This window comes from Puma concolor, chromosome B3, assembly GCF_028749965.1.
Source record: "Puma concolor isolate L17-30 chromosome B3, mPumCon1.1.hap2, whole genome shotgun sequence".
Lineage (NCBI taxonomy): Eukaryota > Metazoa > Chordata > Mammalia > Carnivora > Felidae > Puma > Puma concolor.
The window spans coordinates 63,803,912-63,827,276 of NC_141672.1; the positions used below are offsets into that span (position 1 = coordinate 63,803,912).

At 35.9% G+C, this 23,365-nt stretch overlaps 1 protein-coding gene across 12 annotated transcripts in view; it reads left to right on the plus strand.

Moving 5' to 3' along the window:
• The window catches only part of RALGAPA1 (Ral GTPase activating protein catalytic subunit alpha 1), a 271,674-nt gene that overhangs the window by 159,469 nt on the left and 88,840 nt on the right, over positions 1-23,365 (plus strand). For all 12 annotated transcript variants that reach the window (XR_015252424.1, XM_086709916.1, XM_086709922.1 and 9 more), the window contains 4 exons: positions 10,162-10,296; positions 10,703-10,886; positions 19,354-20,218; positions 22,793-22,864. Coding sequence is in view for 11 of the 12 variants with exons in the window: in XM_086709916.1 (XP_086566042.1) it covers positions 10,162-10,296; positions 10,703-10,886; positions 19,354-20,218; positions 22,793-22,864 (1,256 nt within the window). In the remaining variant the exon portion in view is untranslated. The remainder of the gene's footprint in view (positions 1-10,161; positions 10,297-10,702; positions 10,887-19,353; positions 20,219-22,792; positions 22,865-23,365) is intronic.

Below are 23,365 nucleotides of genomic sequence, written 5' to 3' on the forward strand. Positions count from 1 at the left end.
AAGGAATAATGCGCAGTAAAATGCAGCAAAGCAACTGTTTGCCTAAAGTGGTAAATTTGAAGCTGAGCACAAAATTATTGGCATCATCAACACATGAGTAGTATTAAACTATGGGAATGTATGAGATCCCTTAAAGAGAAGTTACAGAGTCAGAAAAGTTAGCAAAGTATAACACCTTGAAGAATAACAAAGAGCAAACAGAGAGGGGAGGGGGTCACCAAAATAGAGACACAGAAGGCTCCTGAATTTTCTTCCTCCTGTGGATGCACCAAAGATACTGCTACATATGGAGCATTTCTCTGGAGAAATCTAGAAACTAGTTGAATGATCCTGCACATCACGCAACTGAAAAAATACCCACATCAAAATACATAACGGATGCTGAGAATGTACTCTTGTAATAAACTCCACCCTTGGTATAGTTCCATATAATCAGAAGAGAACCCCCCAACTCCCAGCTTCTCTCTGAGGAGAGAAGTGTTTAGACTACACGCATCTAGCCCGCCAGCTTTTAAGTCTGCCTCCCCATAGATGGGCTCCCAGGTCACCTGCCTCTGAAAATCAACAGGGCTTGTCACTGCCTGATGTGTAGGATCATTCAGCTAGTTTCTGTGTGGACCCTCAGGCAGCAGCTGGTAAAGAATGCAGTCAGATCTTTTCTAGGGATAGAATAGAGGAGGGTCTTTTTTGCCTGTTCCCTCTGTGCTGAACCCTAGGGGAATAGCCATAGCAGGTGCTCATGCTCCTGTTAACACGTGCTCCTTTGTTTCCCTAGAAAAGATTTAACTACATACTTTCCCAGCTGCTGCCTGAGAGTCCAGCTTCTAACCAGTCTTCATCTAGGTGCTGACTGCAGTCCTCCTGGAAGCCCCTAAGAACCAGTGAGCCTTCCCCCTGTATTCTCTCCCTCTGGCTGACTTCAACAAGAAAACCAGGTCTCCAGCTTCTCCCTGAAAAGAGCTTGTCAACACTAAGTGAGAAGCTCCCGAATCACCTATTTCTGGGAGCTGACAGAACTTGGCACTCATGAATTCTCTAGAAACATACAAAACAGAGGTGGTTCTCTTTGCACCAGCATTCCCAGAGACTCTTTCCTCTGGCTCAGCATAGAATGAGTAAGCAAAACTACCCAGCTCTCAATTTCTCTCGTAGAGGCTAGACTGTATAACTAATGTCCCAACTTGCCCATTTGCTTCTTGAAAGTCAGGCTTCCAATTAGCCTGCATCAGGGAGCTGAAGGGAAAGGCAATTAGCAGTCCTTCAGCATCCTGAATAGGTATATTGGCATTTCCTACCCTTTTGGGACACAGCTTGGACAGTCACAAAGGTTTGAGGGGCAGCTAAGAGCTTGAGCCAGTTTACTATTTACCTTTCCCAATTAAAAAGTATCTTGTGGGAAGATACTTGGAGACTGTATAAATATCCTATCACTCATTAAAACATTACTAAGTAGTTTTGCCAGCAATTGAAACGCTTATCAGAATTAAATGTTATGATAGCTCCAAATGGTGACTTCCTAATTGTCATTACTTTTATCTTCATTAGTTTTCTGTGATAAGGAAGATATTTCTCTTATTCCCTATCCATCTTGCTAGTGTGAGATCATGATTCTTATTTTATGCAATGGACTGTAATCCTTAGTTTTTTTACTATCATTTTTTATTTTGAAGCTCAAAAGATCCCCGACTTAACCAGTGGGAGTGGCCTTCAAAGTGGCTTCTTTGTCCTTTTGACATATCCTCCTCATTATCCTTTCAGTATATCCTTAATTTCTGTCACCACAGAATTTTTTAGACCCGCCTATATTTCCCCTCCCTGGTACTGGAATTAGCCATTTCTCCAAGGAACTCTGGTTCCATTGAATAGAAATAGTATTTTGAAATAGATTTAGGAGCTAGGTGTCTACATTGTCATTGGGTTGTCTTTTTTTCCCTAGGCCCACTGACCAGATAGAGCTAGAAAATAGATGATATGTACACACACACACACACAAATATATAATATGTATTTTATGTAAAAATGTAATATATGCATATATATGTTTCTTTGTGTGTATTAAAACACCATGAGTTTACCTTGACACCTCTGATTCTAACCCAACACCACAAGGTTCAATCTGTCCTCCCCCTTTACATGTTTGTAACTACCAGCCCCAACAGTGAGAACCTAGTTCCCATTGTCCACATTTATCCACAGCAAAGTACTTCTTGTGCAGTTATAGAAAAATAAAAACAGTTTCAGAATATATTTATGCCTGTATGTAGTTACCAAGAGAGTATATAGTTCAAAAGCTGTGTTTAAAAGTTATTTGGATTCCTTCTTCTCTTCTTAGCCTCACCTCCGTATGGTTATATAATTCATTTGAAATACAATTTGGGTCATTTTTTCAGTTTCTATTCCATTTTAGTGTTTTTTTCCCCATCCCTGTTGTTTTTATTTATTTATTTTTTATTTATGGTGTGCCTATTCTTTGTTTATTTTTACACAAATGAGCAGATACATTTATGTTTTCTCCTTGTTTGTTAAAAGATACCATATTCTAGGTATTCCTTGGTACTTTAGATTTTTTACTTGCAGGATATCCTGGAAATTCACAATACATCAATTCATGAATATCTTCCATTGTCTTTTCTGTGGCTATGTAGTGTTTGTGCTCCATTATGTGAGTGTACCATAGTTTATTCAACTCACTCTCCTATACGTGGATGTATAGGTTATTTTCAGAATTTTGCAATTGCAAACAGTGCTGCAGTGACTCACTCTGTGCCTGTATATTTTTACATTATTGGAATGTGTCTTCAGGGTATATTCCTAGAAGTGGAATTGCTGGGTCAGAAGGTAAACAGATTGGTAATTATGTTAAATATTGGCATTCCCACAAGCCAACTGTTAGTGTCTGTTTGCCTAGAGTCTCATCCACACATTGTGCCTTATTTTGAACATTTTGCCAGTTCGATGGGGGAGCAATGGCATCTCAGTGTAGTTTCCACTTAAATGAAGTTGAATATCCTCTCATATTTACTAATGGCCTTATTTTTTATTTTTGTGACTTGTTTATTCATATTTTCATAATTTTCTGTCAGGTTTTGGTGTTTTCCACTCAAATTTTTATGTACTAGGGATATTAGCTCTTAACTGGTATATGTCACAAATATTTTCTTTTTTCCCTCATTTGCCTTTTGATTTTGTTTACGGTGGGTTTTTGTTATTGTTTCTTGTGTGGGGGGGGGGGATCACAGAAAAAATTGGTTTTTATGTGGTCGATTTATCTTTTATTGTGTCTGAATTTTCACTGTACCCTGGATAAAGAGGAATCCACCCATGTTTTCTTCTAGCACTTGTATGGTTTCATTACTTACAATGTTTATCCCTCATCCATTTGAAGTTTATTCTGTATGTTTTGAGATAGGGAGTTAATTTTTGTTGTTTTTCCAAATGGATAATCAGATTTAAAAGTTCAGCTTTGCCTTTTAAAGTGAATAATCAGTGTCTAAAATTACTAGGATCTATTTCTTCAAATTCCATACTAGCCGTTTTTAGACTCTTGGTGACAAGCTCTCTTTGATACTATTAAGTAGTTTTGAGGATCTCAGGTAACTTTTTTTTTTTTAAAGTCAGCTTGCTTTTTATTGTCAGCATCAAGATAAACAATGACAGTGATAAAATATTCCTCCCCATTGGGCAGATGCTCTTACTGCCCTTTGAAAACACTACTGCCCATACGAGCTTAAAAATATGACATATCCAGTGCGCTTGAGATGTTTATTGTGGAAGGATCCATTCCCACATTTTTAAAAAGTTTTTTTAAATTTACATCCAAATTAGTTAGCATATAGTGCAACAATGATTTCAGGAGTAGATTCCTTAATGCCCCTTACCCATTTAGCCTATCCCCCCTCCCACAACCCCTCCACTAACCCTCTGTTTGTTCTCTAAGAGTCTCTTATGTTTTGTCCCCTCCCTGTTTTTATGTTATTTTTGTTTCCCTTCCCTTATGTTCATCTGTTTTATGTCTTAAAGTCCTCATATGAGTGAAGTCATATATTTGTCTTTCTCTGACTAATTTCGCTTAGCATAATACCCTCCAGTTCCATCCACGTAGTTGCAAATGGCAAGATTTCATTCTTCTTGATTGCCAAGTAATACCCCATTGTATATATATATACACCACATCTTCTTCATTCATCCATCTTTGGACATTTGGGCTCTTTCCATACTTTGGCTATTGTTGATAGTGCTGCTATAATCATGGGGGTGCATGTGTCCCTTCGAAATAGCATACCTGTATCCCTTGGATAAATACCTAGTAGTGCAATTGCTGGTTCATAGGGTCGTTCTATTTTTAATTTTTTGAGGAACCTCCATACTGTTTTCCAGAGTGGCTGCACCAGCTTGCATTCCCACAAACAATGCAAAAGAAAAGAGGATCACAAATAACTTTTATTCAAATGGATTATACAGGCATACCTTAGAAACATTTGGGTTTGGTTTCAAACTACCACAATAAAGTGAATATCTCAGTAAAGCAAGTAAAATGAATTTTTTGGTTTCTCCGTGCATATAAAAGTTATGCTTAAACTACACCATAGTCTGGAGTTCCTGGGTGGCTCAGCTGACTGAGCATCTGACTCTGAATTTTGGCTGAGGTCATGATCCCAGCCAGGGTCATGGGATCGAGCCCTGTGTTGGGCTCCACACTGAGCATGGAGCCTGCTTAAGATTCTCTCTCCCCCCTCTGCCGCTCTCCCTGACTTGTGTGCTTTCTCTCTCTCAAATTATTTAAAAACAAAAAACAAAAAAGCCCTACCTTTAAAAAAAAAAAAAAAAAACCTGCTTTGTAGTCTATTAAGTGTGCAATAGCAATATGTTCAAAAAAACCATGTATATACCTTAATTTAAAAATACTTTATTGCTGGGGCGCCTGAGTGCCTCAGTCGGTTAAGCATCCGACTTTGGCTCAGGTCATGATCTTACAATTCATGAGTTCGAGCTCCGTGTCTGACTCTGGGCTGACAGCTCAGAGCCTGGAGCCCACTTCAGATTCTGTGTGTCCCTCTGTCCCTCTGCTGCTTGCGCTCTGTCTCTCACATTGTCTCAAAAATAAATAAACATTAAAAAAAATTTTTTTAACATTTTTAAAAATACTTTATTGCTAAAAAATGCTAACCATCATCTGAGCTTTCAATAAATTGTAATCTTTTTTACTGGTGGAGGGTCTTGCCTTAGCACTGGTGGCTGATCATGGTGATTGCTCCAGGTTGGGGCAGCTGTGGCAATTTCTTAACATAAAACAGGAAGTTTGCCACATTGATTGACTTTTTTCCCCCCACAATTTCTCTAGCATACGATCCTGTTTGATAGCACTTTACCCACAGTAGAATTTCTTTCAAAATTGGAATCAGTCCTTTGAAACGATGTTGCCATTTTATCAACTATGTATGTTTATGTAATATTCTAAATCTTTTGTTGTAATTTCACATCTTCACAACATCTTCACCAGGAAAAGATTTCATCTCAAGAAACCACTTTCTTTCCTTATTCATGAGAAGCAACTCCTTATTCATTAAATATTGATCATGACATTGTAGTAGTCCAGTCAACATCTATAGACCTCACTTCTAATTCTAGTTCTCTTGCTATTTCTACCAATACTGCAGTTATCTCCTCCACAGAAATCTTCAACCTCTCAAAGTCATCCATGAAATTTGAAGTCACTTCTTCCATACTCCTGTTAATGTTGATATTTTGACCACTTCCCATGAATCGTGAATGTTCTTTTTTTTTTTAATTTTTTTTAATGTTCATTTATTTTTGAGAGAGAAGAAAGAGACAGAGGGCAAGTGGGGCAGGGGCAGAGAGAGAGGGAGACACAGAATCTGAAGCAGGCTCCAGGCTCTGTGCTGTCATCACAGAGCCCGACACAGGACCTGAACTCACAAACTGTGAGATCATGACCTGAGCCAAAGTCAGATGCTTAATGGACTGAGCCACCAGGCACCCCTAATCATGAATGTTCTTAATGGCATCCAGAATGGCGAATCCTTTCCAGAAGGTTTTCAATTTGGTTTACCCAGATCCTTCAGATGAATCACTATCCATGGCAGCTATAACCTTATGAAATGTCTTTCTTATATAATAAGACCCGAAAGTCAAAATTTCTCCTTGATCCAGGGGCTGCAGAATGGATGTTGTGTTAGCAGGCATGAAAACAACATTAACCTCATTGTGCGTCTCCATCAGAGCTCTTGGACTTAAAATATTCAGTAAACCATGTTGTAAACAGATGTGATGTTATCCGGGCTTTGCTGTTCCATGTATAGAGTACAGGCAGAATAGAGTTAGCATAATTCTTAAGGGCCCGAGGATTTTTGGAATGGTAAATGAACACTGGCTTCAACTTAAAGACACTAGCTGCATTAGCCCCCACCAAAAGAGGCAGCCTGTCCTTTGAAGCTTTGAAGCCAGACATTGACTTCCCTCTAGCCATGAAAGTCCTAGGTGCATCTTCTTCAAATAGAAGGCTGTTTTGTCTACATTGAAAATCTGTTGTTTAGTGTAGCTACTTTCATTAGTTTTCTTGGCTGCATCTTCTGGATAACTTGCTGCAGCCTCTGTATCACCATTTCCTGCCTCATCTTGCACTGTTATGTTATGTAGATGATTTCTTTCCTTAAACTTCATGAACCAATGTCTGCTAGCTTTAGACTTCTTTTCTGTAGCTTCCTTACCTCCTTCAGCTTTCATAGAATTTAAGAGAGAGCCTTGCTCTGGGTTAGGCTTTGATGTAAGGAATTTTGCAGCTGGTTTGATCCTCCATCCAAACCATAAAACTTTCTCTGTATTGGCAAACACAGCTGTTTTGCTTTCTTATCATTTATGTGTTCACTAGAGTAGCACTTTTAATTTCCTTCAAAAACTTTTCCTTTGTATTCACATCTAGGCTGTTTGGCACAAGAAGCCTAGCTTTCAGCTTGTCTTGACTTTAGACATGCCTTCCTCACTAAATTTAATTTCTAGCTTTTGATTAAAGTGAGAGTCACGTGACTCTTTCACTTGAACACTAGAGGCCATTGTAGATTATTAATTGGCCTAATTTGAGTATTGTTGTGTTTCAGGGAATAGGGCGGCCTGAGGAGAAAGGATGGGGAATAGCTGGTTAATGGAGCAGTCAGAACACACACAATGTTTACTGATTAAGTTTGCTAACTTACATGGACACAGTTTGTAGCACCCCAAAACAATTACAGTAATAACATCAGAGGTCACAGATCACCATAATAAATATAATAACAATAAAAATGGAAAAGTTAGAAATATTGCGAGAATTACCAGTATGTGACACAGAGACACAAAGTGAACAAATGCTGTCAGAAAATGGTGCTTAAACACTTGCTTAAGACAGGGTTGCCACAAACCTTCAATTTGTAAAGTACACAGTACCTGTGAAGTACAGTAAAGTGAGGCACAATAAAATAAGTATGCCTGTATTTTGTCCACTTGATCTGTCTTATACTGAGTGGTGTGTTAAAGTTTGCTAAATGTTTTTATATTTCTTTGCATCTATTGTAGTTTTTGCTTTATAAAGATAGTCACTGTGTTATTTGATACATAGATACCCATAAGTCTTCATTTCGTTTGAGTTGTAGCTTTTAACATGAGTGCTTTTTGGTTTGAATTCTAATTTGCGTCTGTGTTTCTTTGTCTACAAGATATATTTCCTTTGTTCTATTTTTAAGTTCCTTTTGGTATTCAGGGAATTTTATACTTTGTTCTTGTGGTTACATTTCTATGTATGCCTTTTAAAAATACTTTTATTTCCTTGCTTTCTTAACCTTTTATTTTTTAAAACACTTTTTTTGTGTGGTTTGTGATTATTTAATGGTATCCTTTATCTCATCGCATATACGTTAATAAATGAGCTTATTTTACTTTTCTTCTCTCTTTGCCTCCATTTTTAGTTACTTTATTTCTACATATAACACATAGGATAAGTCAATAATAAATGATTCTTCCATGCTCATCTCTACCTTTATTTTTTTAGTCTTAGCTTTTGTAACTACGTGTATCAAATACCATTTTTTTTGCTGAAGTTCCTCAGTCAACTATTTGGTTAGATGAAGGTCATCTTTATTCTTCAGGACAGGCCCATAAATACAGAATTCCCTGAGGGCTGGTATATTTAAAACTTTTTTTGTAACCCTGATACTTGAGAAACATCTTTGCTAGATATAGAATCCTTAGGTTCACATTTACTTTCCTTGAAGTTTTTTGTTTTTTTTAAATGTTGCCTTGCTTTGTGTATTGTTTTTGAGAAGTCTGAAGCCTGTTTTATTCTCTTGCCCTTCTAAATTATTGCATCTTTTTTTCCAGGAGGCCCTAAGGATATCTTTTTTCTTTATGTTTGAAGTCTTACTTTTAAAGTTTTACCAGGATATGTGTTAGAGTTGATTATTGCAGGTCAGTTTGTCCTGGCTTCTGGTGAACCTTTTTAACATGTATATACACAGAGACTCCAAATAAGTAAATTGGATATTCTTTTTCTCTCTTTATCTCAAACATTTTTTCTCTGACACTTTTTATCTTATTTTAAATCTCATTTTTATTCTTTTAATTGTTTTCCCACTATTCTTCAAAGCCCCATATTAAATTTTGTTTTTGTTTTTTTCAAATTTATTCTTCTTTAGGCATCCTGTAATCTAGGCTTCATTTCTAATATGATTTTGTCATTTTACTTCTTTTCTTGACATGAAACAATTCTTCCTTTCTTAGTTCTTAGTTTTTAATTTCTAAATTCTAAGAATTCTATTCTTAGTTTTTAATTTCTGATTTAAGATGGGGTTTTCTTTGTCCTCCATATCTAAATGCTTTTACTTGTTGGAATGAACATGGGTGTTGTATGTAAATAATGAATCGGGAATCTATTCCCGAATCAAGAGCATACTGTATATACTGTATGTTAGCTAACTTGATAATAAATATATATTTTTTTAAATGCTGTTTGATAATATGTAATTTAGATTAGAATGTTGCGTTATAGTTTTCTTCTTCATAATTGGGTTTTTTGAGTAGGAGTTTCATCAGTTGAACTGTTTAGATTCTCATTTTTTGTTTTCTTTTTATAATAGTTTTATAAGATGAAGGCTGCTTCTGCATTTCTGTGAACAGGACTGGTGGCTTGGGGTGGTTTATAAGATTCCTACTTCAAGAGCTCCCTCATCTGGTGATTCAACAAAGTTTAGTGTCTTTATTGTCTTTTTAAGGGGAGGAATTGTAGATCCATCAGTTTATTGGATGATGCTTTTTAAGGAGGAGAGAAATTATAAGCCCATCAATTTTTAAAATTTGTTTGTCTTGCAGGATCCTAAATTCTGCTTTTTCTTTTTACTACATGTTTGCCACAGGATGTCTCCCTATTCCTTCTTAACATTCTTCTTCTCCAAAGCATTACCTTTCCTGTGTGTACTTTTAAGTCCTTTTTTCTACTCCGTATCTACCAGTACACTTATTCAATATTCTCATACTTAGGGTAACTTTTTCTTTCTGGCTTGGTTTTTAGCTTTATACCTAGTTCTTGCTTCTCTTTTACAATTTTTCCCAAACTGCCCTTGCTCTTCATGAAAGTTTGTAATGGGATAATGAGGAAAAGCTTGCTGGGATTTGCTGATAGTTTCTACTCACAGATAATTTGAAGTCTGGATGTTCTGTTTTTTGGTTATATTGAGGATGTCAGTTTTTTGATGTTTTATTGGTTCTTTTTGTTCTTTAAAAGGAATGTAGAAATATTTTTGATATATGTGAACTCAACCTTTCATTTGTGATCTATTCCTTGAACAGTTTTAAATAAGTCAAGCTAATTGATGTCTGTTCTGTTTTAGGCTCAGCGTTTTATAGGAATTTTAAATAATTTTTGCCGTCCTATTTATTACACTTAAAGTTCCATTGTGCTGGCTTTAAAATATGAGGAAGAAACCCACCATAATGTTCATATGCAATATCTTAAAATCAGATCTAAGTAAATATTCATAGTAGAATTAGGGTTGATTTTATTCCTGAAATACATTTTGGAAGACAAAAAATAAGTTGGTGAATTTCTGTTAAATGTATTAAAGCTCTTATTTTGTGAGTTTACAGTCATAATCATCTCTTTTGTTGTTGTTACAGTTGGTTGTATCCTTACTTCTGTGCCTCCTGGACTGGATCATGGCCTTACCTCTAAAGACACTGCTCCAACCAGTCCATGCTACAGGAGCAGAAAATGATAAAATAGAAAAATCTGTCCTCAATTGCATTTATAAGGTAACCTTATTTGCTTTATTGTTTATTTGGTAACCACAGTTTTTAAAACCTAAAGAAATAACATTTCTTGGTATTACATTTTTGTTTTTAGAGCTATATATTTTCTAAGAACATAGATTTATCTTATAGTACCTAAGAGTAATTAAAACTTCTTCCTACAAGATGCTTCTGCTTTACTGCAGATTTTTGAAAGGAGTCAAATCCTTATGGAATGTGAGAATCATTAGTTAAATTTACTCATTCTTGTTTTTAAAAGGCATTAAATTTTACCTTGATTGAAGAACTGAGTTTTAAAATATTTAAAAAATTTTTCAAGCTCTTGTATTACCAGTTGTCATTTTTCTCCATTTATCTTTATTTATTTATCTTCACTGAAAAGGAAAACTGTTTTCCCTCGTACTTCCAGGTATTACATGGGTGTGTTTATGGAGCTCAGTGTTTTAGCAATCCAAGGTATTTTCCAATGAGCCTCTCTGACTTGGCATCTGTAGATTATGACCCTTTTATGCATTTGGAAAGTCTGAAAGAGCCTGAACCTCTTCACTCTCCAGATTCGGAACGATCTTCTAAACTTCAGCCAGTGACAGAAGGTAAAAGGAATTCACTTTAGGACAGTATTATTTCTTGGATTCTCTCAAAGTATGATTTGAGGCCATAAGTAAAAATAATGGAGATGAGTATATCTTACTTTGTAGTTCTGTATTTCACCATGTATATTCTAGCAAAGTTCATTTTTAGTTTAAAAAATAACTTCAGAAACACAGTTACTAAGATTATATGTGATGACACTCCCTTTATACTTCTAGTGAAGTTATTCTGGTAAGGTTTTTTTGATACTTTACTTTATACATCATAGGATTTCTATAATGGAATAAGAGATTTAGCTTTGGAGTCTAAAAGATGTGGTATTGAATTTTGACTCTCATTTACTAGCTCAGTGGCTATGTCTGTTTCCTTATCTATAAAATAGGGCTGATAATATTTATTCCCTCGTGGTTGTTTTGAGTCCTGAATAAGATAATATGTGTAAAACCCTTTGTACAGTTCTTGGTAGGTAGTGAACTCAGTAACGTTTTTTTTAAGCCACATTGTTTCTACATTCAGAGAGTTTACTTTCAGATATAAGAGAAAGATGTAAATAAATAACCTTTAAATAAGAGTATAAAAATAAAAGTACATTTAAGACACAGAGGTAGTTTAGAGGAACCCAGCAAATTATTGAAGGGTTTTAAGAAGGTTATATACATGAGAAAATTAGTACTGAGAGCAGTTTGAAAGCAGTGTTTTATGGAGTTGGCAGATTATGGCCCATGCCTGCCACCTGTTTCTGTAAATAAAGTTTTATTGGGACACATCCATGCTTTCATTTATGTATCATTGTGTCGGCTTTTGTGCAACAACAGTAGTGTTGAATAGTTGCAAACGAGATCATGTGGTCCAGAAAGCTGAAAATATTTACTATCTGCCCCTTACAGAAGAAGTTTGCTGATCTCTGGTAAAGATTGATTTTAAGAAAGTTAAACCAGGATCAGAGAAACCAATCATGAAGCTTGCAATAGGCCTACCAAGAATTGCTAAAGGCCTAAATTGGTTAGATCTCTCCCAAAGTAGACCAAGAATATGAGAAAGGCTAGAGGTTTGGGAAGGAGAATGAGGAGGTGCAATATTGCAAATGGTGTAGTTTGGGATGAAGGTCGGATAGTCATATGAAGACTGCCAGTGGGCAGTTTGTTGTATATGCAGATCTCAATCGTAGCAGAAAGGTCTTTGTTAGGAATCTGTATTTGTCTGCACACACACACGCGCACGTATGTGTGTATTCTGAGAAGAAGAAAAGTTGGAAAGGAAGGAAAACTGGGAGAGAATAATTTCTCAGAAACAAAAACAGGAGAAAGATATTTAAAAGATTGGGTAATGGTATTAAATGATAGGCCAGATGCAGAAAGACTGAAAAATATGTCTGCTTTAGTTTCAGCAGAGAAGTAGGAGGGAGAAGTGGATGGCTGTGGGTTGAAGAGCAAAGAGGAGTTAAAGAAATAGAGCCATTTGTCAAAAGTACTCTTTAAAGAAGCTGGACTGTATAAAAAAGAAAGATAAATGATAAGACAGTAAGTAAGCTAAAAAATAATTCTCAGCAGAGGTAAAGGATTTCTAAGGATGAAGAGACTTGAACTTCTATAAACTGAGAAGGAAGATGGGAAGGGGATCATTAGTAGGGTGAAGCTCCTGAAGAGTGAGCTAGAAAGTATAGATGCTAATATTAGTCCTTATTCTGACCCAGAAAGAAAAAGAAGATGGAAGTAGATTAAGGGGGTTAGCAGATGTTATTGAGAGTCCAACAGAAAATGGAAACTACAAAGTTTTAGTTGCACCAGTCAGCATTCAGTAAGGTGGATGTGGCAGAATACCTGGGAACTGTGGTTTTCAGAATGTTGGTATATGGTTTAGCCATGGAATCAAGGCTTGGTGAGGGTTGAACTGATGCTAGGAAATGGCTAATAAGTTGGAAGAAAATGGAGTGATTCATTGAATCAGAAAGTAAATGTTGGTAGTAAGTTAGAACAGTGCCTTGGTTGCACATTGAAATACTGCTGCTCTGTTCCCATCCATAGAGATTTTGATATATTGATTTGGGATTGCTAGGATTTTTTAAGGCTTTGCGGGTGGTTAATATGCAGCCGAGGTTGAGAATCACTGAGAGCATCAGTATGTTAGGACAGTAGTTTTTAAAATGAGTTTTTAAGCAGTGGAACCTCTGCAAATAAATTTCACAAGGAAGCCCACTTTGTAAAACTGATAAAAGCAGAGCTGCAGCAGGGTGGAGGCCTTGGATCCTACTGAACTCTATTCTGTCCATCTCCTAACAGCCCTCTCCAAGGGCTCTACAAAACAGAATGGGAAAATTACTAGATGAGAGATTGTGGTCAAAGAGTAAGCTATTAAGTGAGAGTTTGATTTTTATTTAATTTTAAATTTTTTTTTAAGTGTATTTATTTTGAGAGAGAAAAAGTATGCAAATTGTGTAGGGACAAAGAGGGAAGAGAGAGAATCCCAAGCAGGCTCCACACTGTCAGCACAGAGCCCAACGTGGGGCTCAGTGTCCCAGACTGTGAAATCATGACCTGAACCGAAACCAAGAGTTGGACACTGAACCGACTGGGCTACTCAGGTGCCCTGGACGAGTTTCATTTTTAAAGGTGTAATAGTTATAAATGTTCCAGACATCTAAGATGTGGCCGTGATGATGGATTGGTGACATAGAATGCAAATAAAGATATGAAGTTACACATCAAAGAAATAGGGCTAGGGTTTGGGATTGGTCACAAATTGCTAATAGTTTCTCTAGAACACAAATACAGTTGACCCTTGACCAGTATGGGTTTGAACTGTGCAGGTCCACTGACACATGGAGTTGTTTTTTTTTTTTTTACTATAAATATATTTTTTCTTCTTTATGATTTTCTTTTCTTTAGCTTTATTATAAGAATACAGTATACAATACAAAAAAAAACATTCAAAATGTGTGTTAATCAACTGCTTATGTTGTTGGTAAGGCTTTTTGTGAACAATAGGCTATTTGCAGTTAAATTTGGGAGAAGTAAAAAGTTAAAATGTGGATTTTTCACTGCATGGAGGGGTCAGTGCCCTAACCCCCATATTTTTCAAGGGTCAGCTGTATACAGAACTGAAATAAGAATATAAGATTTAAATTGAAGCTCAGATATAGTAGAGATATACTAGGAAGCATAGTATAGAAAAATAATTTAGACCATAATTGATATATAGACAACTTTATATATTTAATTCTTTAGATTTGGTATAGTAAAACTGTTTATTTTACTTAAAAGCAAAATTATCTGAAAAGATTAGTTACTTTTTGCATTATTCTCAAAAGGGTAAAATCATGAAGCCTGAGGGCAGTATAGCACACTTGTTAAACAGTGAAATAAGTACTTTACTTATGTAAAGGGAGTTTTTAATGTATTTCAGACAAAATTTACTGTACCATTAACAGTTACAGTAAAAGACACAAAGGTAAAGATTTAAATAGATGAGTTTTATATTGATACCAAATACTCTGTGGAGTATTGTTCTCTAAATGTGCTAAGTTGTTCCCTTTGGACTTTCTTAAAGGTATAAAGGACCAGATTAATGCAGAACCTTTTAGGAACAGCTGTAAGCCAACAGCAGGTGATCCTGTGGTCTATAGTGACAACATGCTGTGTTCGTTTTTTTTTTTTTTTTAATATGGCAAAGTGACTAATCATTGTGCCCTTGTCTAAGGCATGTTTCATCATCTTCAAGCACTTTTTTGGCCAAAGACTTCTAAACATAGAGTGTCCCTAATAAGCTCAGTATTAGATTGAACGAGTCTGATTTGAGGACTATTGGCAGGAGTAGGTGTAATTATTAAATTTACTAAATAATAAAGCAAGGTTGTAAAGTTGGCTTTTTGTCAAACAGCAGTAGTCTTATTAGCAAAAAGTCATCATTTGCAGGGTCAGAGTGAAAGGAGGCTCCAAAGGATTCATTTTGTCCTAATTACAGTTTCACCTATACATATTATGCAAAGCTAATATTTAAAGCATTTGCCAAAATTAACTTCCTCTGCATGTTCTATTAGAGTGCAATGAATTGCAGCAGCTTTTTATGTCTTGCTGCTTTTGTATGCTGTAATAATCTGTAATTATGGGTTTGCTGCAAATGCTGTAGGGTTTGTTTAATCTGACAATCTGAAAAGACAACCCTGAATAGACTTATTTAAATGAATGTTAGTTACACAAAGCCTTAGAAGCATCGATATCTTCATGTTACATTTTCTCACAAGGCTAGTTATTTAGAATTTCATTTTGAATATCTAAATTAGAGAATTTCATATGTTTTCTTTATATCTAAATTGATTTTGAGGAGAGATACATATGTTCCATAGTTCATAACTCAAAATTTTAAATAAAATTGTCCAATTAACAAATTGAGAGATTTTTATCCTTCCATATTTATATATATCCTGAATTTAGGCAAGCAGTTTAGGAAAGAAAATGCTGTTACCTACATCTAAAATCTAAATATAGTTTGTAAGTATTCTTAGTGTTAGTAATTATGACAGATTCGTAAATGAGTTCATTTGAACTGCATTCCCACTGTCTCATCCTTTGAGAAGAGGATGTATAGGATGGACAGGAACCTAGGACTAGGGTTTTGTTTTGGGGAGAGCTGGCTTATTCTTGCAGTTTATTTATAAGTAAGTTTGAAAAAGGAATTCATAAAACCTGTGATACTTATAATGCTCTCAAAATTGAATGATTTATATTGCTTCTGTTATATTCAACTTTGTATACAAGTTTTCAATTCATCTTTATAAAAAAAATCTGTATTATTCTTAAAGAAAAGTGGTGTTTGAGGTGTTTCATGTGATTTCTCTAAGATCACAGATCAAGCCAGAGGCGAAGTCAGGAATTTTTCTCTGTTTTGTGATGTTTCTATTAAATTATATTCTTTCACTTCTCAAAAATGTTCTACAAAAAAGATTCATTGCTTAGAACAAGTCATATATTTAAGTTTATCACTCAAAAGGAGGAGGACAAAGAAAGAACAGAAAATTCTTTTCATACATCAAAAAATTTGTAATATCTTTAATTACAATTTTTTATTACAATTTTTCTGTTTGTTTATTTTTGAGAGGGAGAGAGTACAAGCAGGGGAGGGGCAGAGAGAGAGGAATACACAGAATCAGAGCAGGCTCCAGGCTCGAGACTGTCAGCACAGAGCCCAACACGGGGCTCAAACTCACAAACCGCAAGACTATGACCTGAGCTGAAGTCGGACATTCAAACAATTTAGCCACCCAGACACCCCTTTTATTACCATTTAAAATGTGATTAGGTCTTAGTTAGATGAGCTTTTCAATTGATCTGGCCTTTATAGATACTAAGGTATGCTAAATAATACTATCTTGAAGTTACTATACACAGGGAAAAAAAGTTGAATTGTTTCCATATGTCACAGTGATTTGCTAAAAGAAAAGGGCATTTTTTAAAAATGTTTATTTATTTTGAGAGCAATCGAGAACACTAGTGGGGAGAGGCAGAGAGAGGAAATCCCAAGCAAGCTCGTGGCTGTCAGTCGGAGCCCGACATGAGGCTCAAACTCACAAACCATGAGATCATGACCTGAGCCAAATTCAAGACTCAAGACCCTTAACTGACTCAGGCGCCCCGAAAAGGGCATTTTAACAAAAGATAAAAATACGGAAATTAGAGTTGTGGTAAAGATGGAACTAACACTGAACTGGGAAGCAAAGACCAGCCCTGTTGTTTGGTAGACCAATCCCTTAGCTCTTGTGTACCCACTTGTCCTCACGTTCAAAATGATGAGTACTGGCTAAATTGTCTATAAGGTCCCCAACAGCATGAACTTTCATTGCATTCTAAGTTTTAATGAGGGGAAGGGAAAGCAGACACTACATTCAAGCCACTTCTCTGTTCTTTCATCCAATGACATATCTTTTTACTTGACCTGCATATGGTCTTGAAAAAACGTAGGATTGAATTAAGGTTAATCATTTAGTGTTATCTAGTGTTGAATAGCTGATTTTCAGAACTAGGCGTATTTATAATTGAAGAACAACTCAATATAATTGGAACTTTTTAAGTAAACTGAAAAATATTCATATATATACATGTATGTGGTCATAAAACATGATTGATAATGGAAGAAGATTAAAATTTTGATACTCCAACATTTCAAAGTCAACCAAAGTTCTCTTTTAGAGTTGGAATAATGGAAAAAGATGTTTTTGCTATTAATGGCATAGCAGCTGGTTTCTTGCTGATCTCTGCTTGTAGTCAGTGAGGGCTATGGCCTTGAAAATATAACACTATTCTTTTCTCTTGCTTCTTTTTAAGCATCACATGAGCAGTGCACAAGCTAATGTCCTTACAAACTTTTTTTTAATATGAAATTTATTGTCAGATTGGTTTCCATACAACACCCAGTGCTCCTCCCAACAGGTGCCCTCCTCAATACCCATCACCCACCCTCTTCTCCCTCCCACTCCCCATCAACCCTCAGTTTGTTCTCAGTTTTTAAGAGTCTCTTATGGGTTGGCTCTCTCCCTCTCTAACTTTTTTTTTTTTTTCCTTCCCTTCCCCCGTGGTCTTCTGTTAAGTTTCTCAGGATCCACATAAGAGTGAAACATATGGTATCTGTCTTTCTCTGTATGACTTATTTCACTTAGCATAACACTTCAGTTCCATCCACATTGCTACAAAAGGCCATATTTCATTCTTTCTCATTGCCAAGTAGTATTCCATTGTGTATATAAACCACAATTTCTTTATCCATTCATCAGTTGATGGACATTTAGGCCAAGGGATACAGGAGTGCTGATGCATAGGGGGACTTGTACCCAATGTTTATAGCAGCACTTTCAACAATAAACTTTTTTTTAAAGTGGAGTTTATTGAGATATAATGTACATAAAATATAATTTAGTTTTTTATGTCGGAATTTTACTACATATTATGTTGGTGGTTACACAACTCTGTACAGTTGCCAAAATGCATCACAAAGTACACTTAAAACTAAGGAATTTATGTAGATAGTACTTTGATCATCGGGACATTCTCAAATCTAGATTTATTCTGGCAGATAGGCCATAGTGTTTCCAAATGATTAACTTTCAGAATATAAACAGTGTTCAGACAAGATCACTCTATGACTATGGTAGAACAATATAGAGACACAATCATTCTGTAATCATGTCTATAACTAAGACAACACTGTATGTACACACACATACCAACACACAACTAAACATCCTCTTCTAACATAAATGATGAGTGCTTCCTTACCAATGACAACTCTTCCCCTGCCTCGTAGATGAAAAGTATCAAGACTGTCCCCAACTTCCCGACACCACTCATTTTAGAATTGGCTTCCACATCAACCTGCTTGCAGTCACACCGGCAGTGTTTGGCTAGTGGGCTTTGCCAAGTTATTGTCTCTCTCCACTTCTTCCTTCCTCCCTCCCTTTATTCTGTTTTCTGTCTTCCTTCTCCCCCCACTCTTCCTCCTCCTTCAGGTCCTGCCATTTCATGCCCTTGACTGCTGTATTCTTTGTTTTCTTTTTTTACTCCTTGCTATGGATATGCTCTTTATCTATTTGTTTTCCCTAATGTGCGTAAGGAAGGGGAAAAAATGCTTCTGACATCCAACTAACTGGGACCACAATGACCCAAAAGAATATCTTACAAAAATACAATACATAAGCGGGCCCATAAAATATGATTTCCCTGAAAGTTTTCATGGTATATACTGGTTACGTTGATTCACTGTTTAAATTGATCCTGACTCCTAAAGTTTAGTAAAAGATTATTTTCTCTGAAACTTTTACATCATTGATAAAAACCGTAATTAAATGCCATGTTAAGGCATGCAGTTTCTCTGAATCTACTCATGAGATAAGAAATTTATCAGTTGGATTTCATTGGCTTTTTAATCTGTGTACTGAGTGATTTTAAGTGATTTATAAGACTTGTGATCCTTCTTTGCAAGTATGATTTACAGGGGTGCCTGGATGGCTCAGTAGGTTAACCGTCCAGTTCTTGATTTCGGCTCAGGTCATGATCTCACAGTTCGTGAGTTTGAGCCTGGCATTGGGCTTTGCACTGATAGCGCGGAGCTTGCTTGGGATTCTTCTTGCCCTCTCTCTGCCCCTCCTCTGCTCACGCGCTCTCTCTCTCTAAATAAATAAATAAAGCTTTAAAAAAAAGAAAGTGTGATTTCTTTATAAAGGCTTAAGTTTAAATTGTGAATCCATAAGCAAAACTTTGAAAAGGGCTTTTTAAAAAAATTAACAAAACTTCATCAAGAGTTTTCTTCTTTGCCATTATTCTTATAAAACAGAATCTAAATTGAAAATATTTACTCTAATATTTGAATATGATTTTGATAATGTGATGAAATCTCCATTTGTTTTCTAAAAATTTCATTGTTACATGACTTCCTACCTAGGAAGCAGCAGTATCCCCACTCACTTATATTTCTTATTTCTAGTGAAAACTCAGATGCAACAAGGATTAATCTCTATAGCCGCCCGCACTGTTATTACACATCTGGTAAATCACTTGGGCCATTATCCAATGAGTGGTGGTCCTGCTATGTTAACAAGTCAGGTGTGTGAAAATCATGACAATCATTACAGTGAAAGTACTGAACTTTCTCCTGAACTCTTTGAGAGTCCAAATATCCAGTTCTTTGTGTTGAACAATACAACCTTAGTGTCCTGTATCCAGATCAGATCAGAAGAGAGTATACCTGGAGGAGGTTTATCAGCTGGCCTTGCATCAGCCAATGCAAATGTCAGAATCATAGTACGTGATCTCTCTGGAAAATATTCCTGGGATTCTGCCATCCTGTATGGACCACCTCCTGTGAGTGGCTTGTCAGAACCTACATCCCTCATACTTTCATCATCTCGTCAAGAGAAGGCCGAAGAGCCTCCTACATCTAATGAATGCTTAGAAGATATAACAGTAAATGATGGGGTTTCCCTCCAGTTTAAAAGAGGATTTAGAGAAACTGTACCAACTTGGGATACCATAAGAGATGAAGAAGATGTTCTTGATGAGCTTTTGCAATATTTAGGTATAACTAGTCCTGAATGCTTACAGAGAACTGGAATTTCACTTAATATTCCTGCTCCACAACCTGTGTGCATTTCTGAAAAACAGGAAAATGATGTTATTAATGCTATCCTTAAGCAGCATACAGAGGAAAAAGAATTTGTTGAGAAACACTTTAATGACTTAAACATGAAAGCTGTGGAGCAAGATGAACCAACACCTCAAAAGCCTCAGTCAGCATTTTATTATTGCAGATTGCTTCTTAGCATATTGGGAATGAACTCCTGGGACAAAAGGTAAGAATAAAAGAATTTTTTTAACATTAATCTTATTCATCTTTTGATCAAGCATTTTAGTCTCTGTTCTTTTCCTCACTAAATTTTATCTGCCAATTAGTTGTTTGGCCACTGGACAGATGTCAGATCAGGATTCAAGGGAATAAGAATAAAACTCAATAAATTAACTATTAACATTTTCATAATGAGTAGTAGAACTATGACTTAGAAATTATAAAAAATAAAAATAAAAGAAAAAGAAATTATAGCTCATATAATTGAAAGAAATCTTATTTTTCCAACCTTCTTGTAAACTGATAGTAAAAACTATTTTTTCTTATAACGCTTCTGACACCAAACGTGGGTTTTCCACACCAGGCAGTTCCAGCACTGACTGGAGTCAGCACAAACAGATTAAGGGCTCAGACCCACAAGTTCTGCCTCCCACTTCAGACAAAAGTTGCAAGTCCATACTTAAAACCAACTAGCTACAAATCAGATAACCACCTATAATGATAATTCACTATAATGACTCATTAAACATATACTTCTATTTAGGGGTTTATTATAAAGGTTAGTTAAAGGTACAGATGAACATAGAGATGAAGAGGCATGTAGGGTGAAGTCTGAAAGGATCCCAAGTTGCAGGAGCTTCTGTTCCTGTGGAGTTGGGGTCTGCCACCCTTCCAGCACATTGAATTGAGTTGACTAACCGGGAAGCTCTTTGAACCTCATAGTGTAGGGATTGTTACGGAGACCTCTTCATATAGGTATGATTAATTATTACCATTCTCCCTTCCCCATAGGGAGGCTGAAAGTTCCAAGCTTCTTTTTATTTTTATTTTTTTTAAGCTTATTTATTTATTTTGAGAGAGACAGAGTGCTAGCAGGGGAAGGGCAGAGAGAGGGAGAGAGAGAATCCCAAGCAGGCTTTGTACCAGCAGCACAGAGCCCGATGCGGGGCTCGAACTCACAAATCGTGAGATACGACCTGAGCCGAAACCAGGAGTCGGATGCTTAACCAACTGAGCCGCCTCTGAAGTTCCAAGCTCCTAATCATGGTTTGTGCTTTCTGATGTCCAAGCCCTATCCTGAAGTTTTCTAGGAGCCCACCAAGCATCACCTCATCAGAACAAAGATGTTTCTGTTACCAAGGAATTGGAAGGGATTTAGGCACTCTATGTAAGATGTTCCTGTCACCTTCGTCACTCAGGAAATTACGAGAGTTTTAGGAGCTCTGTGTTAGGAACTGGGAGCGGAGCCGAAATACATATTTCTTTTTATGTCACATCAGCCTAACAGGTTTTTTAGAGTGACAGCAGTATGATCTTTTCTTGTTTGTATCAGAGAAATTAACTCAAGATTTAGCATCAAATCAAGAAAAGAATCTTTATTTCATTTTTTTAAATTTTGTTTTCTTACATATATTGTAAAAAACCATGTTAAAAACTTGGAATAAACTCAAAGTATTCATGTAAGAGTTAAATGAAAAGGCGTTAGATTTAAATCAGAAGAACCAGGTTAGGTCATTTAATCTTTAAGCTTCAGACTATAAGTTGAGGAAATAACTCTCATCTCACATGAATATGAGAATTAAATTAGATAATGTATATAAAATGCCAAAATTGTACACTAGTGTAAAGCATTACTGTACATTTGATTTTTAAAATTTCTGATACTAAAAGCTGTAGGGAAGTGGAAGAAGCAGCATTGTTTAATGTATTGTTTTTGTTCAATTTGCAGTAAGAGGGGAGCTCAAGTATCACTGGATGAATAAATCTTAAGAGTAATTTAAATGCAGGTGAAGCATTGAAATGGAGTTCTACTTGATTGACCAGTGTTTATAATCTTACTTAATTTAAATCCTTCCGTTTATTAGAAGGGAGTATCCTCTACCTTATGGGAAAGGCATTTTGTCAGGAACACAATTTGTCTGATGGTATGTCCAAACGTAGGTAATTGCCACTCACAGGAGTGCACTCTATTCTCTTTTACTATAGGATGGTCCATATTCTGTCTCATAAAAAAATTAAAGGTGGGAAGCTATATTTTGCCACAGCAAACATTGATTTGATGAATATAATTTGTACATATTTAGCACCTATAGAACCTATTTGGTGAAATTTCTACATTGCTTCATAGTGTAAAAAATACCCATAAGGTAAAACAAGAAAGCAAAGCAAATTCCATCTGGATTACTTGGTAATCCATATGCTTACTTGGTAATGATTTAGATTTTGTGAGTATTTTATTTCTCATTAGGAACAGCTTTCTTACATATTTTTAGGGAACTCTTAAGGAACCTACAAATATTTTTGTCCATTTTTCTGGATATGAGCTTTATAAGCTTCTGCAAGGAAAAATTGAAGTGACCAATAGATAATGATCCACTAACAGAAATCTGTGAAGGCCTAAGTAGAAATAATGACCTACATTCTTTACATTTCTTTTAGGGTCTGTTCTCCTTTGTGTTAGAAGTATGAAAAGGCAAGAAAAGTGTTTAAGAGTTGCATGAGTAGAGTGGAAAGTATTTCCGGGACTGTCATGTTGTTCACTGCAAAGGTGATGAAAATGTTTATAAATCTCTCTGTTTAGGAGGAGCTTTCATCTCCTGAAGAAAAATGAGAAACTACTGAGAGAACTTAGGAACTTGGATTCCAGACAGTGGTAAGTTGTTGGAGAACCTTCAAATTTATAACTAGCAACTGTCAGCTATTTCTCTTTATGTGTGAATAATACTGTATTGTTGATTTCTAACTTTCTGAGAAGAACTACATTTCATTTATTTATACCTTTCAGTAATAAGCTTTTTGAAGAAAGTTCAGGGCTATGTTAAAGTATTTGGTATCTCGGAATTGTTTACCCTTTTGTATGCATTTCAGAATTCTTTTGATTGCAGAAATCTAATTGAAACTATAAAATGTCCTTTGGTTTTCCTGTATGTAGATATTCCAAGTATACCCTTTTTGATTAGTCTCAGAGGTCTCAAGTGAAATGACTGGTGAATACAAGCTAGTACATTACTAAAAATATTAATGGAACAAAGATGGATGTAGTTTATTATATTGCTGTAAATCTGATTTCTGATTAAGCTCTTGGATTATGTACCCATTTACATGTAGGTTTTGATATGTAAAACTCTTATATCATTATTTTAATGGTATCTAG